This window comes from Uloborus diversus, chromosome 2, assembly GCF_026930045.1.
Source record: "Uloborus diversus isolate 005 chromosome 2, Udiv.v.3.1, whole genome shotgun sequence".
Classification (NCBI taxonomy): Eukaryota; Metazoa; Arthropoda; class Arachnida; order Araneae; family Uloboridae; genus Uloborus; species Uloborus diversus.
Window position 1 is genome coordinate 20,687,294 of NC_072732.1, and position 12,037 is coordinate 20,699,330.

Genomic DNA, 12,037 nt, shown 5'->3' on the forward strand with positions numbered 1-12,037 from the left:
GAAACAATCAGTTTAAAAATGGTTGAGAAGATGGGAGTAAAGTGAAATGAAAAACTCTTCACAAGCTTAAGCTCGTTAATGAAGAAAATATATTAATTGTCAATTGGAGGGATAAAAAATATGGTATTCGGAAACTTCAAAACTAGTTCTTAACGATTGTTGAGGTGCAAATGGATCAATGGAAGACTAGAGCATACTGGTCAGAATTATTACAAACAATAAAACATTTTTCACCTCTCTCCCTCTCATCATTTTTACACACGCATTCATCATGCAAAATTGTGCTACTTCCAGAAAATTTATAAAAAATTGAAGAGAAATCAAATCGTCTGATCCAGCTTTGAAACGGACACTAACTCCATGCTGTCTGTGATGTTCCCTTCATTGAAAAAGAGACACGATCATTAAATTTTGGAAAGAGTACCAGGGCCGTCGCTAGGTCAAAAAAAACTGGGGAAGGGGGGGGGAATACGCTTTTGGCGGCCCGTCAATTGTTTCAAACGCATGTTCAAATATGCAGAGAGAGAGAGAAGATTTGGCTTCTGGTTTAGCAGGGATAGTCATATTACTAGACCTTAATACTAGCAATATAAATTTAATCGTAAGGATAATATTCAATCAGAATTAGGAGGTGTTGGAGGGCTACCTTCTTGCATTATTTCAAAATTGAAGACATAATTAGACTATATTTTAAGTTTGCGAGGAAGTGGGAAAGGAGGTCCAGGATGGCCTCTCCCGATAATTTTTCCAAATTTTCTCAACACAAGCGTACGTTATATTTAATTATGTTCAGAAGAGGGGGTCTGGGGCTCATCCCCGAGAATTTTCAAGATTGTTGTTTGAAAAACAGTTTTAGACGACCTACGGTGATGTTAAGGGAGGAAGAGACTTGCGGTCATCGTTCTATAACTTTTCAGAATGCAAACTTCAAGCACGCATTCCCAATTGTGAATTATTTGTGATTGTGACACGTAAAGGGGAGCCTGAGGGCTCTCCCCCGGGAAAAATCTGAAAATTGTAGTTTGAAAAATGCAGTTTTAGATGATCTATGGTGATATTAAGGGGAAGAGAGATACGCTCCCACCCGAAATTTTTTGAAATTTTGAAGCCTTGAAAACGCTATTGTAGACTTTTTTTTTTGTTAAAATTTAGTGCACCGCCAGTTTCTTGAAATTAAAACTCCAAAAACGTAATTTAAGCCACCCTTCGATGAAAGGGGGAAGGGGGAGTTTTGAAGGGGCTCGAGACCAGAAATGTTTCGTAATCGAAACACTAAAAGCGAGGTTTAAGACATTTTTCGATGATGTTGGCAAGAGAGAGATAGAAAGAGAGAGGGGGGGGGGGCATTCTCCCGAAAAAATTTCGATCTGTTGAAACCGCAATTTTAGAAGACTTTCGGTAATGTTAATGGGTGGAGAGATTCGGAGTCCTCCCCTAGCAAATTTTCGATATTAAATTTAATTAACGCAATCGTAGACGATTTTAAATACTGTTAGAGGAATAGAAGGTTTTGGAGATCTCCCTCGAAAAATTTTCTGAATTGAAGCCATAACAATGAAATTTTTGAGGACCTTCGGTAATATTTGGAGAGCAACAGTTTCGGAACACCTCAGGGAGGTTTATTTTTTTCTTTTTTTAAAATTAAAGTAAAAAGACGAAATTTATTAGACCTTAAATGATGATGAATGATTAATTGAGAGGGCGTTTCTCGGAGGTTGCTTTGGGAGCCCTCTCACAGCTTTTCGAAATTGTAGTCCTAAATACTTAGGTATAGGCTATCTTTAATGACGTTAGGTTAAGGTTTGAGAACGTTTTCCCGTGATTTTTTTCAAAACCTAATTTTTAAAAACTCACTTCCAGGCCAACTTTGGGGACGTAAAAAGAAGGGTTTGGAGTTCCCCACTCTTCCTTTCAGTTTGTCTACGTCCCTCCTATCTTCATTGTAAATTTCAATAATTGATAAACATATTGTGGTAATATTTTTTTCTAATTTTCCTTTGCCAAACACGATTATTTGCTTGGATTTTCCATAATAAAGATTTCAATTTCCCAAACAATATTTTCTGTTTCTTGCAATACAAGCATTTGCGGCCTTAAATAAAGGACTTTTAACATTTTGAATGGATGTGGTAATTTTCTGCGATACCTTAGGTCTCTATTCCATAGTCATTTTGCTTTAAATATGCCACCTGCATCTCTTGATCAAACTTTGATTTACTTACGATTTTTACTTTCAAACATTTAGAACTTTTGGTGTGAGTATTCATTATAATACTTTGAGTCTCTCTTTGCATTTAACTATTTCTTTTTTTTTTTTTTTCTTTTTTCTCTATCTCTCAATTTCAAATTTATTTCGGCGATCAATACATTTTTCTCCACTTAGCAATGATTTTCAGGACATTTTTCATCAAAAAAAAAAAAAAAGAAAGAAAGAAAAGTCTATACATATGGAAATATTTCGGCGACCCCCTATGGGCTGTCCTATTCATTTATGTATTTTTATTTTTTATTTATTTATTTTTTTTAACTGCAGAACCATGAAGCACGGTTTTGCCTGTCCTTCCTCCCATTATTCAAATTTTACTCTATGCACAATGTTTTTAATTCGAGCCGAGCCCATAGTTTCCGACTTGGCAGACATAAGCATTCTGCGGTCTAGTGTAGAGTGTACTGAAAACTTTTTTTGTGTTAATAAAAATGTTTGAAGTATACATTTCTGCGGCCCTTACTTACTCTTGATAAAATAGAATCATGGATATTCCTAAATTGTATTTTAAGATTACATTTTCTATTCAAATTTGAAAGAAAAAATACTTTTTGTCATTATTATTTCACTTTTTCATTTATAATTGCTATTTTAATTTTTTAAAACAACGAAGAGTTTTCCTTTTTCTTCGTTAGTTGCATCGCTAAAATGAAATTGGCGGCCACACTTCTGATAAACGGGGGGGGGGGGGGTCTAGCTACGGCGACGGCCCCTTTTTTCTTTCCAAAATTCCAAAATTTCATGTTCTAAATAAAAAAATCTTCTGAAAAAAATCCCCCCCCCCCCCCAAATTTTGATGGCGCAACTTGCGCCATAATCCCCCCCCTGTGGGCACCCCTGTCTTGTATTGTGGATTAATAAAATGACCAGGAAGAGGAGATATTGCCACAAATTGAAACGTTATAAAAGAAAAGGCGAAGCAACCGTATTTAAAAATGTATTAGTTAAGAATAACGATCTGATCATAGAGCATAAATCATCACTATCGTCATTTTTTAACTCTTAAATATTGCTACTGTATCTACTGTTATGTATGTGCATCACTTTACTTTTACTACATGCTGTGCGTACAGTGTTGTTTTATTTTATGTCTTCATTCCCACTGATCACTGATTTTGTACATCTGAACAGTATTTTATGTTGAAGAACAGTTTTTTATTTTTTAAATACAGTGAAAGTTCAGTTCTTTATGCAAGAAACTAGTTTATGGTTAAGGAATGCTTTAGAGCAGTTTGAGGGGTGTTTATAGATGTCTAAAAGTATTTGGTATGCTTAAAAAATTTGTATGCATGTATTTTTCCACAACGCGAAATTTCGACTTACGCAAAGAGTCTTGGAACGCATCCCTCGCGTGAGTCGGGACTCGACTGTATATGGACTCTGAAACTAAATCAAGGTTAGTTTAAATCTGGTTTCTTGTTTTGTTACCAGCCCAGAGAGCTACTTTTATTTTAGTAATGCCTTATAGATCAATAAATGATTTTCTATTCTATTAGTATTTTGTTGAAACGTACTATCACCGTCACGCTCACTCTGGAGGATACTTACCCTAGACGTGAGGTGATCGTACTCCTCCTTCATCTTCTGGAGGTCACCTTCCGTGGCCTTGAGCTTGAGCTGCAGCTCGTCCGCCTCGTCGGCCCTCATCTGCGTCCTCCTCTGCTCCCTCTCGAGCGCCACCACGCGCTCCTTGGCGCGCAGCACCTCCTCGTCCCTGAGGCGCAGCTGGTGCTCCTGCTCTCGCTCTCCGCGCTCCCTGCGCTTCTCCTCCTGCCGCAGCTCCGTCTCCAGGCGCTCGCGCTCCTGAGCCCACTCCTCGCGCTCCCGGCGGAGCTCGGAGGCCGCCTTGCGCAGCTTGTCGGACGACTCGCGCAGGGAAGTCTCCGCCTATAAAAAGAAAATATGCTTTTTTTTTGCCACAGAGGATAAAATTCAGTTTATGCGCACAATCATACTCATTTTGTAGTAAGTTACCGCCCTAAAGCCAGGGCTAAGGCAGAAATACTTTAAATACACCACCAGCTCAGTTATTCCATCCGAGGACTGCAGTTTCGTGCTTTTTCGCACTCTTCAGCCCGGAATAGGAATCACGTGAGCTGGAGGCGAAAAATCTCTTAAGGGAGCCAAGAGAGCCAAACAAACTGGTAGCTAATGCAAAATTAGCAAACCAGATGAGCGACCGCAGCAATGGTGCGGTTCAACTCAAACATTGATGGCAAAGCTAAGGTATTTTGTAGTAAGTTACCGCCCAAAAGTCAGGGCTAAGGCAGAAATACTTAAAATACAGCAGCCAGCTCAGTTATTCCATCCGAGGACTGCAGTTTCGTGCTTTTTAGCACTCATCAGACTGGAATAGGAATCACGTGAGTTGGAGGCGAAAAATCTCTAAAGGGAGCCAAGAGAGCCAAACAAACCGGTAGTTAATTAGGGCGGTAACTTACTACAAAATACCTTAGCTTTGCCATCAATCTTTGAGTTGAACCGCACCATTGCTGCTGTCGCTCATCTGGTTTGCTAATTCTGCATTAGCTACAATTTTGTTTGGCTCTCTTGGATCCCTTAAGAGATTTTTCGCCTCCAGCTCACGAGATTCCTATTCCGGGCTGATGAGTGCTAAAAAGCACGAAACTTGCAGTCCTCGGATGAAATAACTGAGCTGGCTGGTGTATTTTAAGTAATCATACTCATTGGCGGATACAAGGGGAGGGTCATGGGAGTCATGATCCCACAAAATTGTCGACAACAGTATCCGTCCACATTGTGTTCAAACGTTTCATTCCTTAAATGTAAACGATTACAGATCTTTAAACTTCATTAATTACTTTTGAAAATATAAATATTTGATCTACTACTTTGGTTCATTGCTTATGAAGTTAATTTGCAGCGGTTATTTGCAGATTCGGTGAGGGGAGCTTATAAGTGCGAAGGCAATTTTTTTTAGGAAGTTAAAGACTATTTTAGGCTATCTTGAGTGACTAGGCTGTACTTTTTCCACCTCTTGTGTAAAGATGACAAGAGAATGCATGGCCTTTTAGAGACGTTTAATGCGATCAATATTTACAGCTATATTACAAATTTCAGATTATTTAATGTTATAAAGATATTTTGAACTATGAGAGCCATCGTCTGTGACTTCCCAGCTCTCTGCTCTACGAGTGTCTCCCCCTTTGACCTATTTACTTTCTCTTATATACGGGGAATCGTTTGGCGGGGAATGCACCACTGTTTACAACAGTCAGACGATGTTGACAGGGTGGTTGAAAAATGTACCCTATAGTGTCACATACATCATATCACACTAAACGGAGAAAGTTTATGTGCACAACAAATGTCCAGCTTCGGATAAAATTCAGCTATTCTGAAGATCTAATTTCAAACATTTCTCAGAAAAGGGGAGCAAAAGCCGTATTTACGTGTGGTCCTATACTTATCCAGCTTCCATTTTGGTGACAGATATAAAACACCAGCGTAACATGTTTTTCTCACGATGAGTGTGGTCTGGGAAAGAATTTCTAGATCGACCCCACACATTGAATCGAAATAGCAAACAATCTGGAGAAATCGCATCGGTATAAGGGGAGGGGAGGCTGGCTTTTGATGTCAAATCAACTTTTGGCTCTTAGGAAATCTATCCAGGTAGAAAATAAAATTAATCACCCGGCAACCTTCACGCAAAAGTCAACTCATCAGGCACATGTGCCGCCGCCATTCTCATCTCGATGAGTTGAATCAACTTAAAAGACATTACCAAGCGTTTGCTTTACGCACGAGTAAACTAGTTGAGTCAATTCTGTTCAGTTTCACCCATAGACTAATAATAAGAATAGACCGAGCTATGGCAACCCTTTTGCTGCTCATAAACCAAACCATGTGACTGGTGGGTATCCTAGTAACAGCGGGCGTTGATCGTAGCAGACGATCAACGTCCGCGAGAAATAAAATAAATAGAATTGATGGAACACGGAAGAATGATCTTTCATGGAGTCCGATTTTTAAATTTGTTATTCTAAGTTGTTACTATTTTGTTGATATAGTGAGTTTTTCGTGTAGATAGTATTGTGCATTTTCTTTATTCAATTTCAATAACTCTCTAAGCAATTAAGGATGCAAGCGCCCAAAAAGAATCGGCAAACGGTAAGATTTTTACCTACAATTTCAATTTAAGATACCGATTAGTATATTTTTGCGTTAACTCAAAACGTTTCGTTCACGCCAATGCTGACGTAGCAGTTCCAAATGAAATAAAAGTTATTGAAAACTGATTAAAAACTAATTACTAATGTCAAAATAATGCATAACTAAAAGAAAAACAGCTCAATCTCTGCACCTGGAAAAAAATTATAATGAAAAAACTGTCTTAAAATACATGTCGAGTGCCAAACTATAGATAATGTTGCCATTTAGCAACCATGCTGCCAAAGTTTTCGCCAAGCCTCCCACCAGTCACATGATGTATCCATGAACCAATTTTTTCATCAGCAAGTCTGGGAAAGCTCGGTCTACTCTTATTATTAGTCTATGGTTTCACCAGCGTTACGAAGCAGCTGCTCGAATACATTCGGTCTTGTCCTTTGTCCAGCGGCGTGAGACATGAAATTACTTTTTTTCATGTACTCTTTTCTTTCGAAAAGAAAAGTTGATTTAACTAAGTTGCCTCGTGTTAACATAACGAAAAACGCCAGTCAAATAGTTGATAGACAATTTTTTTCGTAAAGTTGATTCAACTAACCAACTCGTGGGCCTAGTACTTCAACAGGGAAGATGAAATTTTATACAAACGGATAAAGAAGGACCACTGAATTGTAGAAAAATCTGGAGCAAGAACTGAGCAGACGAGCCGCATTACTCCCCTTTCCGCAAACAAGGCAAAAACTCGAATCCGTAACAGCGTTAGCTCTGAAAGTTTTACCACAAACTTGACGAACATTTTTTAAAGACAATATTATTTCTCACTACCAAACCGCACGACCTTGAAGGTCACGGATCTGGGCAAAATTCTAGATGTAGGTTAATTCCAACTATATATGAACCCAGGTATAGCGGTTTGACTGCATAGGCCCTAGTTCGGCTGCAACGAGGGTCCAAAGTTGATCATTTGGACCCGGAAATGCTATGGAATTTCCTTTAAAATTACTATTTTTATCGCTTTTTCTGCTATTGTACTGCAGAATGAGCCGTTTGCATGCTTATCTTTGAATTAATTAAGTTGAATACTAGTTTTTAATAAGCGGTTCTCAAATTCAAATTGGCTCCTACTTTTAATTTCAATAACTTGAATGCCGAAATAACATAGTCCATGGCCCCACTGAATACTTAACGGCCGTGGCAATCGCTGAAACTCATGGCAACAAAGAGGGCGCCACTGGCTACCCCTGTTTTTGTTTCCACTTGGCGTGATTGTGAGCGTTGGCGCTTTGGCATCTGTGAATACGTGATTTCTCGACTTATTATCGGGCTTACGTCATTTGACGAAAATTTTAATTTCAAAAGAAGGAATGAAGAGAAAAAGTGCTGAATAAACATTGTATTACAAAGGTGAAGAGCATTTCTTATTGTTATTTTAATATCATATCAAAAATTACGCGTAAAAAAAATTTAAATAAACACAGAAAACATAATTTTTTTAAATATTAATGCGTAATTCTTAATATATTTTTTCAAACGCTTTTTTTTTTTTTTTTTTTTGAAAGCTTTGCAAATAATTTTCAAATTTTTTTATTGAAAATCCCTTGGGGTATCTTTTTTGGATACAACAGTTCTGAGATTGATGATGTATGGCAGGCAGCCCTCATTTCTAATTTTACATGCTCATTTACATGCGAATTTTATTTGCTCAATAAATTACATCGAAAAAAAAACACGCTCCGCAATCTGTAAATACTGTCTCACCACGGATTGTATGGAAAGACAAACATCCTTTTTACAGCCGGAAATGGACGAATCTATTATTTTTTAGCGATGCCAGCTTTTGCAGAAGCAGTCTTATGCAAATGAGCGGAATACGCTCATCAAATTTTTACTTTTCCCTCTTATTCACATCGATTTATCTTATCTGGATGTTTGAAAATTCCTCGCAATCCGTGGTTGGACAGTACATTCATTTCTCAAAACATGAGAGGGTCTTTTTATTGCCCCATTTGACCCTGATGAGGATTAGAGGGGGGGGGGGGTACAGGAATTTACGTTAACAATTGCCATTCTTTTCGCTCGGAATGTAGTGTATATTTTACAACGATTACCAGAATTTAATTAAAAATGTACGCTTGGAGGCCCGACATTTAAAATTGGGGGGGGGGGGGGGGGGGCAAAGGTTTTGCATTCGGGAAAAAACAAAATACGAGCAAAAATGCCTAATTTCAGTATGTTTGCAAAATTTAGGGGTGTCATAATTGCCCCCTCCCCCGTGATATCCCCACTTGACAGGCCTGGTTAGAAATATTATTTTTCAAATGAAAAAGAACAATAGAAAAGTTCAAAATATGATGGCAATTTAAGAAAATGAACCATTAACATAATTTTAAAAACATTTAAAATTCAGAGTGTGACTACTACATGGTTCTACGACGGGTCCGTGGTTCTCGCACCAATATTTTACGGACACCAAAATAATGTCATTTATCTTTTTCCCCCTTCCATTTTTAGCACATCTCATGTTATAATAACTTTAGTGTAGATTTTAGTAGTATATCAGTGTACAATACGCATAGAAATGCACAAACGTTTAGTGCAGATTTTTTTTCCTTACGAAAGGAAATTCATAGAATAATCAAAAAATAAATAAAAATACATGGAGCTAGAAAAAATTTTCATTTTCCCGACGCTTACTTTTTAATTAATTTTTTTAAATGTCCGATTTTGAAAATAAGGCGTGGTCTTTATGACGTCACAAATGATGTACATTGGCGCATCTGTCTACCGCGTTTCTACGTTATGATGATCAAGAAGCGAATTGCATATTGCACTTTACGCTTACTATCAATCATATAGTTGCCAACACATGTGAGTAAAGAAACTAATTGAATATTGTGCTCTGTGAGTGGCATCAGTGAATGGCATTTCATCATTTGTGATGTCATCGGCAGAAGCGTAAGCAATCAAAGCGCACCGATTAATGCATTTTTTTTAACATTAAACTTAGTCAAGTTATTTAAAAAAAATGGTCAGATCGTAAGATTTTAAAAATGTTCTTTCAAAAAAAAAAAAAACTTAAAATTTCGGAAACGACCCTGTTGATTCACACGCTTTGAGCATTAATATATATATATATATATATATATATATATATATATATATATATATATATACACCCAATCCTCTTTTTATGCGGTAAATAGGGACCGCATAAAAAAATCGTGTAAAAAAATACTTGAAACTTCACCAGTAGCTTTAAAAAGTTTTCGCAACTGAGTTAAAAAATATTTTTTATGCGGTGGATAGGGACTGCATAAAAAAAAGTCTCACGTAAAAAATACCCAAAATGTTATATTTAAACGAAATCAAAATAAACCAAGCGATGATAATTTTGTCGACTCCCGAAAAATTTCCCGAATTAAGAAATTTTTGGAAAGTCACAGTGACTTCCCATCGGATACCCCTGTCGACCCTTGATGATACTACAACGCACTCGTTTGATAAATAATTTTCGCTCGTTTTATAATTAATTTTTATAAACTACACAAAAAAAAAAGACCGTACAAAAACAGATTTGGGTGTACACACACAGATCGGAAGGCGCACAGACCGGAGAGCGTTCACTTTAACTCAGGTTCTATCCTCACTCCACCCTCCCGCCTCACCTATAACATCCTAGGTGCTATTACTTCAATATATATAATTCAATTGTAATAAAGTGTTCACGCAGTAAATAATATTTATGATAAAGTGTACTGGTGGATATCAAGCATAAAATATTTATCTTATTTACCGCATCAGAATTTTTTTTTTTGCTAATGGATATGCCTCGTATTATCTATTCCAGAAAATCAACAATCATATTATGACGGGTGCACATTTCTGGGTCATTTCTATTTCATTCCATTTGTAGAAACAAGAAACCCAGCGAGTAGGATCCTATCGCAATTCATGATCGTGAATAACCTACTTCGAACTTAAGCAGCCAAAATTCAAATTATTATGATTTTTTAAATTTATTTTTAACGTTTAACAAATTATGCAACAGGGAAAGAAACTCCTCAAATATCTACACATAAATTTGTGAAACTAATTAAAAAAAAGGAACGGATTATTTTATAAAATATCAACACTGTTGATGTTCTAAAACATTCTATCAGGGGAGAATTCCACATAAAATTTATGTTGTCCTTGCAAAAGTAAAACAATGATATGGAATTTTTTTACTTGACATTTTTGCGATATTTTTAAGAAAATTAAAATATTTAGGGATGTAAAATTCTGTAAACATTGAATTCTAGTCATAAAAAACTATTTTCTACACTTTAAGCATGAATGAGAAAGGAGCTTTGAACTAGAAACTTTGCAGAAAATTTGATCGCCAAGTTTGGCGGAAATTAGGATATGAATTTTCTGTTGGAAAAATAAAATACGCACACACAGTAGACCATCAAGAATCCGCAGGAGTCTGAGATCTGCTTACAAATATTTGTAATCTAATTGTATAGCATTAGGAGCAGCGCTAAATATCTAGCATTTCTCAAAAAAAAAAAAGGGAGGGGGTAATTTTCCGTTATAGGTACGTAGCGGTGTATTTTTTAACATGGCGGTTATTTAATTTTACTTATTGTCAGGGACTATTTCAAGTTACATATAAAGTACTTATTTGGCGATACCATAAATTATTTTCTCTTCTTAAAATATTTGTAAGCGAAGCAAGCCAAGAAACAAGATCAAAAAGTCCATTAAAATAAAAAATAATCCTCTAAATAATTAACTTTCTCCATAAAGCGTAAAATAATACAACAAATGAAACACAAGCTATAAATGAGCATGTAAAATTAAATTGAAACCTTTAATTTCAAAATTAGCATCTTGCAATTTAGTGATGTTTGTTCGATGTACTATAAATTAATTAAAATAAACAAACTTTGAAACTTATCGTTGATTGGTGGATTCAACCGTGGCTTGTGGCGCCTCCTTGCGGTCAGAATGGGCAAATATGAAGTTTTGAAGTTTTTCCATCTAGTGTGGCCATGTTCAAGTGCAGAAATAGTTGCCCCGGTTTAACACAGGAAAGTCAAAAATTGTCAAGGCCTGGTAAGCGCCAGCGCATTCAGTGGGGCCATGCATAGTCACAGGATATTTATCGCTTGCAAATGAAAAACTAATTATTTTCATGTTATATTAATCGTCTGCTAGTAACAAGTATTTATCGTTTGCTAATAAAAACATTTACTCTAACTGGATATTTATTGTCTGCTATCAAAGATATCCCACGTTAATAAGCAAAAAATGGGAGAAGAGAAAACACTCTGATTTATTGCACAATGGCACACAAAAGAACAAAAATACAAGATTGTTTCGACTTTTCAACTAACTTAGATCATGCTTATAAATATAAATACGCGTCCTCCTTTACACTCAATTTATTAACAAAAGATTAAAAAGATAATGGGAGATCGAACATAGTGTCAAGTTAAGAAATTCCAATGAAAACGCCACTGCATTTCCAAACTAGCAACTTTCGATCCTCGTTGCAGAGAAACTACGGCCTATGCAGTCAAACCGCTTTACCTGCGCTCATATCTAGTGGGAATGAACCTATAGCTAGAATTTTGTCAAAATCCGTGACCCTCA

At 36.6% G+C, this 12,037-nt stretch overlaps 1 protein-coding gene across 1 annotated transcript in view; it reads right to left on the minus strand.

Moving 5' to 3' along the window:
• LOC129217769 (trichohyalin-like) overlaps positions 1-12,037 on the minus strand; it is a 150,957-nt gene that overhangs the window by 47,271 nt on the left and 91,649 nt on the right. The window contains 1 exon segment of the mRNA XM_054852113.1: positions 3,815-4,153. Within this exon segment, the coding sequence (XP_054708088.1) occupies positions 3,815-4,153 (339 nt within the window).